The sequence below is a fragment of the Heloderma suspectum genome, chromosome 2 (genome assembly GCF_057233095.1).
Source record: "Heloderma suspectum isolate Gila_16-S chromosome 2, 16-S_ref, whole genome shotgun sequence".
Lineage (NCBI taxonomy): Eukaryota > Metazoa > Chordata > Lepidosauria > Squamata > Helodermatidae > Heloderma > Heloderma suspectum.
The window spans coordinates 203,107,531-203,124,366 of record NC_139459.1 but is presented as its reverse complement, the minus strand read 5'-3'; the positions used below and the strand labels follow the sequence as shown (position 1 = coordinate 203,124,366).

The 16,836-nt window shown below is 41.7% G+C and overlaps 1 protein-coding gene across 13 annotated transcripts in view; it reads left to right on the top strand.

Moving 5' to 3' along the window:
- BPTF (bromodomain PHD finger transcription factor) overlaps positions 1 to 16,836 on the top strand; it is a 94,454-nt gene that overhangs the window by 18,287 nt on the left and 59,331 nt on the right. For all 13 annotated transcript variants that reach the window (XM_084837450.1, XM_084837451.1, XM_084837443.1 and 10 more), the window contains exon 3: positions 15,948 to 16,171. In XM_084837450.1, the coding sequence (XP_084693576.1) occupies positions 15,948 to 16,171 (224 nt within the window). The remainder of the gene's footprint in view (positions 1 to 15,947; positions 16,172 to 16,836) is intronic.

Here is a 16,836-nt window from a genome sequence, read left to right as displayed (position 1 = left end):
TGGGGTCACAATTTGTTGTAGTGACCATTGAAAAGTACCAGGCACCTGGTTGCAGTGGCTCAAAATGTTTGTGCTTTAGAAACATGAGATCAGTATTTTGTTCTGGCAGTGACAGACTTATGTTATTTTGAGTAGGGGATGTATTTATTTGGGGGCAAATATTTTTTGATTTATTATTTGAAAAATGAAGTTACAACTGTTATAAACCTCCTGCTTCTCCAAAGTGGCAAATAGCATGTCCCTGGCAATAGTACTATACTTTTAGTATTTTTATAAAACAATTCTTCCTTTCTCATCTTTCATGGAACTGCTATATTCATGTAACTTTAAATGCAGCAGAGTTATTATGGGGTGATGATGCAAAGCAGTAGCGCTTGAGTGCAAATCCATTTTTTAGAAAGATGATTACAGAAGCCTGAAATTAGGAACAGCATCAGAAAATATTCCAAATGGCCAGAGATGCTTTTTCCATTTTAGTAAAATGATACTCAACAAAAGTCCAAGGGGCCAGCTCAGCTCACTGATTCTTCTAACAATAAAATCTGAAAAGCAGTTTATTTTAAGGGCCCCTGTTAGAAACAGAAAAATGGCAACTGTAGTGAAATTAACAATAGACAACTGAAATTAACAATAGACAACAAATAAGCAATTTGTGAAGCAAGACAATTTTCACAGCTTCTCTGCTCTTTGCAATTTGAAATACATAGAAGTCTTGAGTAACAAACTCTGCCTGCCTACCACCAGTGTCTCTCTTTGCAGGTGTGTCCTGGTACCATGGATGTTGATTCCATCCTTACTTTCAGGACTTTAGTATATTTTTCGGAGGTGGTGGTAAGACACTTTTTGAGGCGTAGTAAAAATGCTTTTTCAAGTGTAATTCTTTTCATTGCCACAGTTGCCAGTTTTTAGAGGCCGTTCAATTTTTAGAGGCTGATAAAATGTCCCTTGTTAGTGTCAGTATGACTTCTTATGAACTATAACTTTGGGCAGGAAATTGTAGCTCTAAACACAAGGTGGAAGTTTATGTTCCACTTCTTTTAGTCATGATTGGCTGGGTTGAATATTTGGAATGTTTGGTGCAAGTCAGAGGAATCAGTGCTATGTATCTTGTAGCACAGTGGCTGGAACCAGCACCTTAAGCTTGCATTGCATATTCACTGGTGCCATGCAGAATTGTACAGTGGTATCAGGGATTTGGAGGATGTGTGGGTCTTGGTCAGCCCTGATGCGTGGTGGTATGAGCCTATCTGGCAAATAGGCACAAACTTACACCAATTTCAAGGGTGTGTGTTTGTGTATTTGGGCTGTGTGGCAGTCACTTTCTGAATGAATTTATTACCTGTGGCTTCTCTTTCACTAATGGATATGTTGAGATTTTTGAATGCACTATGTTGCTTATACAGTTTTCCCCTTTGTAAGGTTTATCCTGCTTTCTTTTCTGCAGGCACTTTTTCTTGCTTTATCAGTAGCCCTATTCAATTGTTATCAAAGCCTACTTGTTGAGGGGAGATGGGGATGTGTGCTCTGGCTCCACCACTGACCTTCCCAGGTTGTCGGGGAATATCTGAAGAGAAACCGTAACTGCATTCAGCTGGCGTTTTGTGGAACTTTTGCTGCTTTTATTAATGCATCAGTTTTTTTATTATGAGATCTATCTATCTGTCTGTCTATGTGTTGTACACCACCCTGGGAGGGCTTCTGCCCTGAAAAATGGCCTATAAATATTGTAAATAAATAAATAAATAATGTCCCACTTACCTGGAGTACTGTAGCTGCGTTCAACCAATCGTGGTTACACCCTCAGTTCAACCAAGGAAGGTCAGGGGCAGGGCTGGAGCACTTGTCCCTCTCTCCCCTCCTGAATAGAGTTTTATAATGACTGAATAGGGTTAGTGATTCAAGTTGTATCTGAAACGTTGAAGTCTACATATTTTATTACCCCATATGTTATAGTAGAGTTTACGGTCTTCCAGATGTTTTTGGCCTACAACTCCTCCAACTCTAGCCAATGGTGAGATATATACCAAAACATCTGGAGGGCCACAAGTTGTCCAGCCCTGCTTTAGGGGAAGAGCAAGTGTCAAATGTGGTGTTCTCCAGGAAGGGTTGTAGGGCGAGAGAAGGCCAGGCAGTTGAAGAAACATAGCTTTTCACTGGCTGTGTTTGCACTTGCTGGTGCTCGCAGCCCATTCACTCCTGCTTGGCTCATCCCTGCTAGTTTAGCAACTTTTTTTGGCTGCAGGCACATATGGCAATTTGAGGAACTATTATGGGCACCACCACAAAATGGCTGTCATGGGAGGCAATGTCAAAAGACAAGTAATCTGCCCAAAAGACTGAGTACAGGTCAGAGGTGGGTTCTGAGCTCCAACACACTAAGCAACTCCTTTGAACCCACAGTCTTCAGCATCAACAGAAACCAATTTCGCAGCAATCCAGCTGCTGGTAGGAAAATGTGTTAATTTAAAAAAATAAGTGGGAGGGCTAGAACACCTTGGCAGGCATCAAGGAACGTATCAGAGGACACTTTGGTGCCCACAGACACCATGTTGCCTATCCTGCACTAAACAGATTGGGAAGGGTTTTCAAGTGTGTAATCCAAGCCAGTGAACATGGCTTGTGTTGCTCCTTTTACAAGCCAGAATTGCAAACCAGGGTTTGATCTTGATCTATGAATCCTAGCTTGCATGCCAGGATCCCTGGTTCAGACAATGCACTGAACAATCCCTTCCTGATTTGTTTAGTGTTGTGTTTGTGGGAAGAAGTGAAGTGGGAACAGATGGTCTGCATGCACAAGCATGCAGCTAGTTCATGATAAGCCAGGATTCTCTGAAATACTGGCTTTTTCTTCTATACAAACACTGCCACTGTTTCCCTCTGCTTTCTCTTCCTTCAACCTGAGTTAACCCCCCCCTTCTCATTCAGCTCAGCCTCTAATACTGACACTGTTTTGTCCTGCTGCTTTTTCCTTTTGATGTGTTAAAGTTAAATCTAGAAAAAAACAATTCCCCCAGGCCTCCCACATGTTTCTGGAGAAATATTTCATTTTTAGTAGGAAGAAATCAGTTGCTTATATTTGCAGCAGAACATTATCTTGTTAAACTGGACAACCTTCTGTAGTCTTATTGAAAGCTTTCAGTTGATACAGAATTTAATCAAGGTTTGTATATGCTCCATGACCGCGCTAAAATAATTACACATAGGAAAAGTTGACTTCTTTGCAACCTTCATAAACTATGCAGGTGGAGTAGATTTGTATAACAATCTATTTTGAATTTTGGTTTTTTGCTATTTATATACAGTCAGGGCCAGAAATATTGGAACAGCAGGCATTTCCCACACCCTTTCAAGGAAATCGTTGTAGCTATACTTGTTGAAACTTGATTTTGAAAAAGAGACAAAGAAGCTGAGATCCTTAGAAAGCTGAATTCTGTGCCCACTGCCACATTCAGTTATTTTTTTCCTGTGGAATAATGGCATACATAGCTTTTTTAAACTAGCTGCTTATATAACTGACAGGTAAACACAATAGAAATAAATTAATTCAATTTAATATATCTAATGTGGTGAACCCCCTTCATCGTTCAAGAACTTTATGGAACTCTGTTCTAGATGGCAGCTCTTCAATGTGTATATTTGCAGTAAAACCTCATGTGTAAGGAGTTCAAGCATGATGAGTCTCTGTATGTAGATTTTATACTAATCTGTGCTTAGAAATGTCCTGTAATTTTGTGTGAAGCTGCCTTTTAGTCCCTTTTCAGTGTAAACATGCTATCTGGCTCTGAAATCCTGCATCAACATGCAGACATGTGTTGCTATAACTAATATAACAACTACCTTTTGTTAAAGGACAGTGAAGTTCTTCAGAGAAAAAGATGACCCTCTGGGTAAAGCCTTTGAATTTTGATAGGCTGGGTGGATACTTGTCAGTTTCCAAAATAATTTCATTTACCTTGTAGGTACATACTCACCATTGATTTCTTCCAGATTAAGGATAGGCTTGTAAATAGCCACTTGTCTATGGCAAGTAGCAATTGCCTCCAGGAAATAAGACAAAGATGTTCATTGTAAAATGGAAGGATTCTTCTTTCAGGCTCAAGTAACTTACACTGGCAATTTAGAGAAGGCTGCTAGCTAATTTTTTAAAACTTACTTGCAAAGCTGATTTAGTATAATTTTGGACCACAGCATAGGATAACGGGCCAGTCTTCAATATGGCTCATCATTGGTTGGTTGTCAGTCTGTTAGATTACGTTGTTGAATGTGTTTATCTTTTATTAGAAATATTTATATACTGCTTCTCATTTTAAACAAATCCTGAAGCAGTTTACAAAAGAATAAAAACAAATAAAAATGCAGAGAGAGTGATTTGAGAGACGTTGATCTGATCTCATGAATCTCATGAATGAAATATTTAGTTCCCTACAAGGAGGTGGGACTAATTCACTCCACTGAGGAAAAATAAAAAGCATTATATTTGGGGGCTACATTGCCATGGGGATATGACTTGCTTGTCTTTCCTTATTTTAGGTGGTCCAAGATGTATATTGTGTCACTCTGTTGTACCCCTTGGGATTCCTTTCACATATACTACCTATCATAGCAACAAGCATTTTGTTAGTATTCGATAAGCGGGACTTGGGTTTGGAAGAAAACATGGTTGTATTTTGTAATGGTAAACACGCAGGGTTATTAACTTCCTTTGTGCCCAAAGAGTATATTTATTAACATAATTCAGTCAATCCCTCCAACATCCAGATGATCAATAGACATTATTTCATGCATTTGTCATTATTTTGTCTTCCTCAGTGCTGTATTTTTAAACAACTACATATTCTACCTTGTCATTCCACAGTGTGTTCTATCTTTTCTGTTTGCCTCTGATGGTTCAGTTATTTTGATAAAGGCTTCAGGTTCTATAATATTTGAAACTTATAGAAATTATAGTCATCTGCAAAAGTTAATTTCAACTTTGAAATTGCCCAGTTGGATTGATATTATATTCATTCATTGTGTTACTTAGGGTGCAAGTCCATTGATTGTGCTGTCGCTGCTCGGAAGCCTCCCTCAGAGCTGGGAATCGGAGCTCCAGCCCTTTCTCCCTTGCAGCTGGTGCAGAAAGAACTGCACCAGCTGCCTCTCTGAGGTCAGGATCATGACCTTGGAGGGGGGAAAAGGGATTGTTTTGGTGTGTAGGGAGGGAAAGAGACTGGAGAGGCTAGGGCTGTGTTTCCACCAGTGATTTACTCCAACCTGCCTGCGCTATGGGGTCTCTGTGGTTCCATGACATCATGGCCATTCAGCCCCAGTGTCACATTTTATCGCTGAAAAACCACTTCTTCTGCTTATAGTCTGACTTTTCCTGGTTATGGCAGCTACATTACTGACCTATTTCCGCAGTTGCACTGGGTTTGCTGTCTTAGCCCCACCCATGGGTGGGTGTGTCGCTCTGACGTCAGTGACCCAACCTTTTCCGTCCCTGTTTTCCAGAAGTTTCATTGCCATTTTGGAGCAGGATGCCGAGGGACCAACTTTTAAAACATCATTGAAAATAAGCACTAGAACACAGCCCATGGCCTCAGTCAAGGGGTGTTTTCTCCCATTGTGCTGAATGAGGCTTGCCCTCTCAATGACCACAGAAATGACAGAGAAGCCCTTATCAGGATTGATTCTGAGCGTATAGAGATAGTTCAGATTCAGAAGGGGAACAGCCAGAACCGGGGGAGGCATCTTCCCAAGCATGTTCAGATACGGATAGGCGTGCTTCTCAGGATGCTAACACCCAGATAGCGGGGCCTGAACCCCCCCCCGAGAACCCAGGAGGAGGAGGGCGCGGGGTGTGACCTGAGGGACTGCGGCGCAGAGTGAAGCGGGAAAACTTAAGAGGCAGAGCTCATATGGTCCACTCAGTTGGTGATGCGTGAGGGTCGAAGTAGGGGAGCATCACTGAAAGGGAGGGCCCCCCCTCCCTAAGTTATTCTAGCCAGCAAGTTCTTGTTTCAAACTGCTGGCAACATCTGTAGCTCCCATTTGGATCCCCTGTTGTCATTCATAAATGAAGTAGCTGTATTCCTTTGTAGCCTGAGTCTTTGAAGATTTGCATCTGTAATGAACCTGTTGATAGTGAATTAAAGGCGAGAGACTGAAGCCTCTCTTCTTGAGTGTGTGCATGAGGAAGGAGGGGGCCAAGGGAACATGACAGCCCCTCAGTTGACAGGGCACATATCAAAGCCCTCAGTTCTTGAAATGCGATTAAGCTTGATCTCCAGGCTTGATCTCCAGGCTTCAGTCCATTGCCTTAGGATGTAACTCTTTCACATCTTCCAAATAGAGATCATGTGTGTTAAAATTGGGGCTGGTTTCAGTCTCTTTCCCACAACTAACCCATTAGTGTCTCCTCAGAAGTAACTCCCATTGTGCTGAATGAGGCTTGCGTTTGAATGCCTACGCCAGAACTTACAGAGATTCCCCCTCAATTGAAATGGCACACTTTTAAGCCCAGTTCCTTAAATGCGATTAAGTGTGATCACGAGGCTTCGGTCCATTGCCTTAGGATGTAACTCCTTCACAGCTTCCAAACAGAGATCCTGTGCTTTAAAATGGGGGCTGGTTTTGCTCTCTTTCCCACAACAAAGCCATTACTGTCTTGTCAGAAGTAATGCCCATTGGGGTCAATGAGGTCCTCTGGGTTAAAATGGGGACTAGTTTCCCTCTTTGTGTTCTCCCCCCCTTTCCCAGCACAAGCATATGCGTGTCTACTCGGAAGTAACTCCCATTGTACTCAATGAGGTTTGCTCCCGAAATGCAGGTGCATCTGGACTTTCAGGGGAAAGGAGAAACGGGGAGAAGGGGGAAGCCTTTTTAGAAATCCCATACTCCTCCATTAGCTTCTCCTGTTGTCCTGGAAACACGGCCGAGGAGGAGGCTTACCTGAAGTTGTGTGAAGGAGAGGGGGGATGATCTTTGGGGGAGCAGCCAGGCAGAGATCAAAGAATCATAGAATAATAGGGTTGGAAGGGGCCTATAAGTCCTTCAAGTCCAACCCCTTGCTCAATGCAGGAATCTAAGTCAAAGCATCCCTGACAAATGGCTGACCAGCTTCATCTTGAATGCACACATAAGCACCTGTTTTAGGGGCAAGAAAGAAAGTTTAAAGGGGTGTGGAATGCTCCAGACACAGGTCTTTGGCTTTTTGCCCTTTGTTAATGCACAGTTGTGGGTTCAGTCTCCATTTTAGGGGCAACAAGGTAGGTTTAAGGGGGAGGATACTCCAGACGCAGTGCTTTGATTTTCCGCTCCTTTAAAGCGAAACAAAAGGACTGGGAAGGCAAGGAGGAGACTGGCCAGAGTGGGGAAACTTCAGTGGGGCAGAGGGAGGGGGGAATCGGAAACAGGAGGAGGCGGGAAAACAGACGGGGTAAGCAGACCCAACCCATGCCAAAAATAATGCAGTTAGGGCTCCGTGGAAACAACGCAGCTTGTCAGGGTACAACGATGACAGACTGGGTCCTTTTGGGACATGGAAACACGCGCGAGAGAAAATGCTCTTGGGGAAACAGCGCAACAAAGTTGGAAAAGAAGCAAAAACAATAGTGTGGAAACATCCTAGGATACATGCTATCCTGAGGCTTCTCCAGCCTTCTTCCTTTGAGATGCTGTCACTAGATGGGCAAAAAAATCCATCTAGCGAAAATGCAGGGCAGGAGGATGGGGAGGCAAAGATTGCCTCCGCCACCCCTCCTGCTCTGCATAGGATGATCATAAGCTTCTGAGCTTGTAGGCTTATGATCATCGCAATAGGATTGAGCCTTAATTAATTTTAGCAAGCCAAAGAACTGCATGATATGCTGACGACAACCACTCATCTACACCTTTGAAACTGCCAAGCTTGCATAATGTTGTATTTTCTACAGCAAAATAAAGTACTGGGAAACTTTCAATGGGAAATTTTCTTCCCCACATCATTGCCCTCATCCCTTTTAATTGGAGCACAGGATGCTGAAATTTGCTGCCTCCTTTCCTCTATTGGGAGCATCCTATGAGTGGAGTTCCACCCAGAGGAACTCTGTATGCAAGCCATTGAGGTTACTTTCTTCTATGTGATGCATTACTACAAAGGAATAGTGTAAGATTGGTCCCATAGATGGATCAAATTCTGCACTAGTGCAGTCAGTGTTAAGTTAGTCAAAGACTCCTCCTCTAAGTTGGTCATTAACAACTCTCTTGAAAAGATGAGGCCAGGAAAACAAAATCAGAGAGGTTTTTGGATTTAATTGCAGCCAGAATTAGAATCTGGCAACTAATTGGTTTAGAAAAGCAGCAGTTTCAAACCATCAGAAACTATGTAGCTACACCTCAGCCAATTAAATGGCAAAAGTATGAAATCAACAAACTTAGTGCAAATTTGGCTTTAGGTGTATAAACTTATATAATGCATATGTACTGGGAACAAGGTGAAAGTTTGCCTGCCCTATCAGCTCATACTTAAATCAAGCTCAGGCTTTATTCAGGGATAACTACAGCAACTAAAGCAGGGCTAGGGAGCATGTTTTAGGTGGGGGCTGAATTGCCCCCCCCCCAGTCAGGCCCTCAGCAGGCTAGATTACTTCAGTGGGTGTGACCATACCCACTGATATAATTGACCTGCCCATTTTGCCATTCTCTTTGCTGAGAAAAACATGGAGCGGTGCACAGGGTATATTCCCTGCTATTATCTCCAATCACAGATAGGAAATAACAGTGGGGATTCTTCCAGTGGGTGGGGCTTAGAGGTCAAGTTCTGCACCCTGGAATAATCCTAGGAGGCTCTGAAGGCCAGATGGGGAACTTGTGTGGGCCGGAGGTTCCACATCCCTGTATTAAAGCAACAGAAATGAACAGATTATTCAGATCTTTTATTTGAAAGTTTTATAACCTCCTTGAGAAATAACCCAAAGATGGTTGGAAGCTGAAGAAATAAGAAAACATAATTATAGTTTTTTAAAATGAGGGAAAAACAGGACCAAAAAGTTTTGCATCTTATATGATATAAAAATCTTCAGTGAGCTATTGATGCCACATTTAACCACCATATTCAAAGACTATTGGGTAAAAAAACCCATTTTCTTCAAGTTTTTGTGAGTCTCGTGTAGCAGTAAATTCAAAGCCTGGGAAAGATCGTGCTGTGTGATTATTGCACTCCCATTTCACTAAGAATTCTAACATACTGTCAGCCATTTTGGTGGAGTGAATACAAATAATAAAAAATTTAATTCATAATAATGAAATCAGGTTTATTGGGCTGCCATAGGGATTTAATAGTATCTATCAGTGTATTGATCTGATTGCCATTACTAAAAATGAATTCACCCCAGTTGCTGTCTTAGATCGAAGTATACAAAAAGCATTTGACAAAACAGAATAGATTGATATAAAGATGATTTAAATCCCATTGGTATTCTGAATTTCCTGCATAGTAACTTGGCAATTTCTTAATTAGTAAAATAAATTAATTTGATACCAAAAAGAGTGTTTATATTATCTAGGAGGATTTACTTTATATACTTATATTTTGGGCCAGACTCTGGATGGTTCTGACTGTCCTCCGCTTGTTGGGTGGTGCCAGTTCCTTGATTTTTCCTTAAGTTTACAATATAAATATTTAAAGAGATAGTGACATGTACTAAATGTGATACATAGGCATGCAGGGCAGATTGGGAAAATGAACTGGGGTTATTCGTATCAGACTCCAAATCAGGGGAGGGCAAAATCCGGCCTGTGGAAGGTTGAGCACCCTCTGTGGGCCCTGTTCTCCCCAAGCCGTGCCCCCTGGGGGGAGAAGAATCCCTATCAGAGGGTGAGCGATACAAAGAAGAATCCCTTATTTCCGCTCAGAAATAAACTGTGGAATTTCCTGCACCACTCAGCTGTGCCTTGCAGGAGCTGCCTCTTGAAAGTGCTGGCTGAGGCCCTTCCCCCACCGCTTTTTCCTGGGAAGGAGCAGCACGGCTTGGCCAGTGCTTTCAGGAATGCCTGATGGAGAAGAAGGAAAAAAAGTAACGTGTCCGCAGTGCTGGTGAAAAGATTCTCTTTATTGTCATTTACAGTTCAACGTGTTTCAAAGAATCAATCTCTCCTGCCTCAGGAGTAATAATATATAACAATGAGATGCCCTTTTTTAAATTACCATGCACAAATGAACCTTCCAACTTTTGAGCTATAATACACTAAACAAACCCTTTGAACCCACAGCTTCAGTGCCTTTCTCTTCTTTTGCCCTTTTTCTTTCTTTTTTTTAATATATTTTTATTTGTTTTATCTTTATAAATGAAATAAACAGTACCAAGAATTAGGGATGTCAGAGAATTCCACCACGGATCTCGGTGAGGCTGAATGCCAGTGCATTCGGCCCCCCGAAATCCGTGGCGGAATGAAGCCCCCCGCCCCATGAAATGGGCCTGGAACGGAGCACCTACCTGCTGCCGTCCGCGCTGCATTGCGAACTGCCATTCGCTTCTTCCATATAGCTGTGATAGGCTACGTAAATAGTTACGTAGCCTATCATGGCTAACGCAGGAACGGATAGCCGTGAAATACTTACGTAGCCTATCACGGCAAAACTAAGGGAACGCAAATGGTGGCGGCTATGGCGGCCGCCATTTGCCTTCCCTTTTTTTTGGCCGTATGATAGGCTATGTAAATATTTACGTAGCCTATTACGACAAAAGTGAGGGGCGCAAATGGTGTATTGGCTGCCATTTGCGTTCCCTTTTTTTTTTTTTTTTGCCGTAATAGGCTACGTAAATATTTACGTAGCCTATCATGGCAAAAAAAAGGGGGGGGGATTGCAAATGGCAGCTGCCGTAACCGCCATTTGCGTTCGCTGTTTTTGTTTTTGCCGTGATAGGCTACATAAATATTTACGTAGCCTATCACAGCAAAATACAGGGACACAAATGGCGGCGGCTACGGCTGCCGCCATTTGCGTCCCTGCAAGCTGCCCAGCGGCTGGATGTCCGGCTGCGGGCGGCCCCGGCCGGCGGCTCTGCGGAATCTCTGCAGAGCGGAGCCGGCCGGAGAGAATTTCGGGGGGAGGGACGGAGCACCTCCCCCACCACCGCGAATGTCACCCTTCGAAAAGGTAAGTGACTTTCGTACATCCCCACCAAGAATACCAACAACCTGATCAATGCTACCATTTCCCAGCAATACAATATTCTTATGAGGACACAACAGTAACAAAAAGAAAAAAAAGGAAAAGAAAAAGAAAAGAGGAAAAGAAGTAAAGAAAAAGAAAATAAATTTCTTTCCCTTCCCCTCCCCCTTCCCTTTAAAGGATTAAGTTTAAACTCCAATACCCCCCCCGGCCTCTGATGCCATTCTATTTTAAAAACTATATCTGTAACATTAATAACCTTATAGTTTAATAAACAACCTTACATTTCAATATCATATCATCAATCTTACATCAAAGACACAGGCCTACAGTTCATTCCCAGTAGCCTACATTAATAATAGTAATAATAATAATAATTAAAAATAATAATTAAGAAATACAGTGTTATATAATAATAAAACTTAAACCTTCAACAATTAGCAATATATTTTATACTAGATATATAAATGCATGTGCACAGTACACCCTCAAACAATATATTTAAATACAGCACATCATATCTATTTTGGAATAAAGAAATAAAAAAGAAAAGCACGAAAAGAAGAAAGATGAAAGAGAATAAACTAATATATGTATAATCATTTATCTTCTGACCCAGCCTGGATCATGTAGACTAAACATAAACAGTTAACAGAGCTTGCTCAAGATTCCAGTTCATGGGGTTGTAACAGAAATCTCATGCATTTTTATGTTCAGCCATGCCTCCGCCATTTCATGATTTAGAAACTTCTTCATCTGACCTTCAGACACAATGCAAAGTGTAGCAGGTTATTTTAAGTAATATTGTAAGTTCATTTGTTTTGCCACATTTTTTGCTTTGATGGCCTTCTTTTATTCGCCATCTCTTTGATATAATCTGGAAATAACGTAACTTTATCTTGTTTCCAGGAAGGCTTCCACCCTCTCTTGCCAAACGCAGGATATAATTATTTGTGGACACTTTTGCAAATTGGACTGTGATCGTATAGTCAGTCCCTTTAGCATTTGGCACACGAAATGCCTGCTCAATATCAAGTAAATAATCAGATGGGACAGGGAGTATCTCATGCAAAAGTTTATCCACAAAAATATGCAATTGTACATCATTAGACAGATTTTTAATCCTAATAATACATATGTTGGATCTGCGTGTGAAGGCCTCCAGTTGGGAAATTCTGTCAGAGACATTTTAAAAACAAACTTATGTCGTAGTTTCATTCCCTGCCACTTGGTCTTCTAGCTCTTTAATTTTCGTCTCCATTTTTTACCAAGACGCGTTAATTAGATCCACAGCTCCTTGCAAGGTGGTGATGGAATTTTGGATTAAATCCAACCTTTTGGCTTGCTCCGGAAATTGTGAAGATAAAGTCTTTATCTGAGTAAATAATTCCCCTATATCTTCTATTTTCGAAACTTTTGACACAGGAGGTACGGGGGGAGTTGGCGGTGATGCCAGCCCCTTTCTTCTCCTCGGTGTAGCCATGTTTCTCTTCAAACAGATCTTGCAGGTCCTCAGATGTTCTCAAATATTGTTAATATTTTTAAATCATCCCTCAGGAGTTGTTAATAATTCTTAAAGCATATATTACAATGGAACACGTCAGCCCTGTTTTCTCCTAATAAATAGGAGTTTCAGAACAGCTTCTTGCGTTGGAAAAGCTCTGGGGAGATAATCCTGGAATCCAGTCCCCCCACTATCTCGTGGGAAGTACTTTTCTCTGAGATGTTATCCAGATGCAGCCTTGCCCCCCCCCTTTAATTCCAGGGGGGAGATGAAAAGGTTTTTCAACCTTTTAAAAAGCTGGTTGAGAAAGCTCCCACGGAGAGCCCATGGGATGCTGCCAGGGCGACATTGGTTCCAACCGGTAGTCTTTTCCCCTTCTTTTTCTTGATGGCTGGGTATGCTTCAGAGGAAAGCACTGGTCTGCAGCCATTCATTATCTTCATTTCCTAAGAATATCTCTGAGCCCCATCACACAGCCAAGAGGCATTTATGGGAAATTAAAATGGCAGTAGCTGGAGACTCTCACTTTGCTTAGAATTAATCCCAGCTGTCGGTAAGAAAAATGTGTTAACATATTTTTAAAAAATGAGTGGAAGGGGTAGGGCACTGTGACAGGCACCATGAAAGGTGTCTGGGAGCACATTGGTGTCTGGGGGCACTATATTGCCTACCCCTGGTCTGGTCTGACTGGCAATGGCTCTCCAGGGTCTCAGACAGAAGCTTTTCCCATCCCAACTTGCTGCTAAATATTTTTAGCTGGGGATTGAACCTGGGACCTTCTGCATGGAAAGCATGTGCTTTACCACTGATTCACCATTGAGTTCCTAGACGCCATACAGGCTGCATCAGAAGGACATACAAACACCTACATGCTGGGAACTATAGTAGAGAAGTAGGTATTTTAATTCATATGACTTGGTTATTTGCTGTAATACAAATCCTATGAGCTAAGGTGTGCAAAAACCTAAATACAATTTTGGATACCTCATTAGTGTTGAAACAGTTGCATGTGATACTGGGATCTGTACCTAAAGCATAGTAGCAGAACACAGGAGATGTTGCATTAAGATATTCCTCACGGTTAATTCTTGCTACATCCATGGAAAAACAAATGTGTCTCCACATTTGAAGTTTTAATAAGCTGGACATTTACTATCCATTTTGACAAAGTATGAAGATTTATCCTTTATCCATGAACCTTAATACTGCTTGCAACTTGAATAGAAGGCAACATAATGGAGATATTGAGACTTTCTATGAGCCTTAGACAGGAGATGTTTTCCCTGGCCTCCCCCATTTCTCTTGTCCCTCCCCCTTTGCCCACCTTAAGGGCCTCTTCTTACAATCTTCTGCTTTTGTTCTTCCATTATGTATTCTTTTGTGTTTATAAACAGAAGCAAATGTTGTATAATAGTAGTAGTTTTAAAAATGAATTATTCCCTCAATGAATTGTACAGATCTGTTAAAGCTCTGGAGCATTCGTTTTTCAGACCATATCTTTGTAACTCTCACAGTGGTGCCTTCTCCAGTCCAAAGTGAGAGAGTAACCTGGTTTGCATGGTCAAAACAGCCCACCATGGCATAAACCACTGAGTTGTGGCGCATGCCGGGTGGGATTTGGAAATTCAGCACCCCATCGCAGCTTGTTGTGTTGTGTTGAACCTGGGGGCCGTGGGTTATGCGAGGGTTGTTTAACCCTTGCATAACCCACAGTCTCTGGGTTCACACGACACAGCAAGCAGTGGCCGGATGTTGAATATTCAAAATGGCCACCCACATATGACAATGCCCACCGCAGCGGGCTGTTTGACTGTGCAAACTGGCCCATCGTCTCTCACCGCTTTAGAGTGCCTCCAGAACTCAGCATGTTAAGTTGGCTTAATCGTATTTCTAGTTAAACACCTTTATTATGTGAACACCTTTATAATGTAGTGCTGAACAGACAGATGAGCATTGATTCAGGCTATAGATGTAATCTACATTCAGCAATTCTGAACGGACTTCACTAGCCGGTTTTACATAATACAGAACTGCATAAGCTATAGCTAAGTATCCCGGGATACAGCACTGTGGAAGAGAGTTGTGATGAAACTCCCACAGGCTGCTCTGAGCATCCCTTCACAACCGGAGTGAGCTACAAAGTCCAGCCTTCAAGGTGGGGCTTTCTAGGGGGTCGCCTCCTGGCTGCAAGCCACTTGGAACGCCTCGGGACCCTACATTGCTCCCCCCTTCTCAGCTGACATCTCACTCTTGGGTGCCTTACTCCCAGCCCCTCCTTTTCATTAGAATCCTGCATTCCCACGTGTTCAAAGGGCCCTGGCGGGCCGTGCCCCAGATGACTAGGCTGCAGCTGGGCATCCTTCTCTACGTTACAGTTATTCTTACCGATCTGCTCCCGCAACCTTGGCACCTCGAAAACACCTTCCCCCACTCTCTTCCCTTCCGGCTCAAAGTTGGTTCCTATGTCTTTTTGGGGTGTGTCTGCAGAGGTGCTAAGCCCAATCCCTGCACAGCATGGCATCAGAGGCAAGACACTGTCTTTCCCCAAGTGAGGGAAGGGACAGGTTCAGCGACAGCAAATTTCTTCTGGCTAACGGATTGGCCAAAATCTGTAGACTCCTGATGTAATAATACATGTGCCTGAACTGTGTACATCCCCCACCCCTGGTCCAATTTAATGAATCTGGTGATTTGTGCAAAACTTAATTCTGAGTCTTGGAATATATTCTGTATATAAAATGTCGGATTCTAAGTATAGTTCTGTCCATCAATAATTGAACCAGGTTAGTTTGTTGCAGAGGACTTTATAGTGAGGAAAACTTAATTTTCTAGATAATGTTCTTAGATATGCTTGGTGAGAAGCAGCAGAACATCACATCTGAGTAGAGGTGCTATGTGTTACCCATCAGTCCTCAAATAATTCCATGCATAATGATTTTGGGAACATCTTCACTGAAATCCCTTTTGTATAAGAATGCAATAATATTATATCGGAATGTACAGTCCGATTTAGGAAAACACAATTTGAGTATGGGAAAGGGTTTGCATATTTTGGTAATACAATTCTTAAGGTAGCAGGTCATTGTTATACAAATCACATGTGGAAGCAGTTTTAGAATTCATTTTTGCAACTGTTCATCATAATGACACTTTTTAGAGTTTGGTAATAGCTAAGGTGAGATAAATAAAAAAACAAAAATTGGTCTTGGAACCTTGGATATTTTTAGTTATTCCTATTTCCCCCAAATACCATAGCTGTATATCTTTTATCCTCATCTTGTCTCATAAAAAATTCTAATACTGTTGCAGAGAGGAAGATTCGGAGTGTGAGAAAGATAAGAAAATCTGGTACTATAGCACAAAAGTCCAGCTGGCAGAATTAATTGAATGCCTTGACAAAGATTACTGGGAAGCTGATATCTGCAAAACTCTAGAAGAAATGCGTGAAGAAATTCATCGGCATATGGATATAACAGAAGACCTTACTAATAAAGCACGGGGTAGCAACAAAGCTTTTCTTGCTGCAGCAAATGGTAAGAATCTAGTTAACTAGTCCTGAATTGCTTATAACACATGATGCATTAGTAAATGTATTTTGAATTCTGATCTCATCGACTTATATTCCAGTGAAGAAAGGTTTGTGAGAGAAAAGGCATGTTAGAATTAGGAAGGCCAAGTTCTGTTGGATTCATACTAAAGTGACAGTTCTCTGAGAGCAACTTCTAATGACACTAGAATGCATAAATTCTTTAGGTATATTTGAAAAGGTTCCATTAAGCCTTTTAGCCCTTATAGATTATTTGAGGGATAACCTTCCAGAGCTCTTCCTGTTGCTGTTCCAAGAAAAGTACTAACCTCTGTACGAATTCATTTTAATGTTTATGGGTAAACAAACACTAGAATTGCCATATTAACTTTCAGAATCTTTTAATGATCCATAATTGCAGTGTAATGCCAAGTTCAAATGCTATGTAATCAGTCTTTCAAATAGTAAGTAGACTTGCACTACACTAAGTCAACTAGAATAGCAGTAGCAGCTCTTGGTCAGTGTCATACTTAAAACTAATTCACACATGATTCTGGGCTTGCTTTTCATGATCTCTAAAAAATGGAAATTAAGCAACTGAAATAGTCAAGAATGGAGTTACTTGCAGCTCTCTTTGCTGCTTAGCTCAAATATCTATCCAAGCTAAAAGCT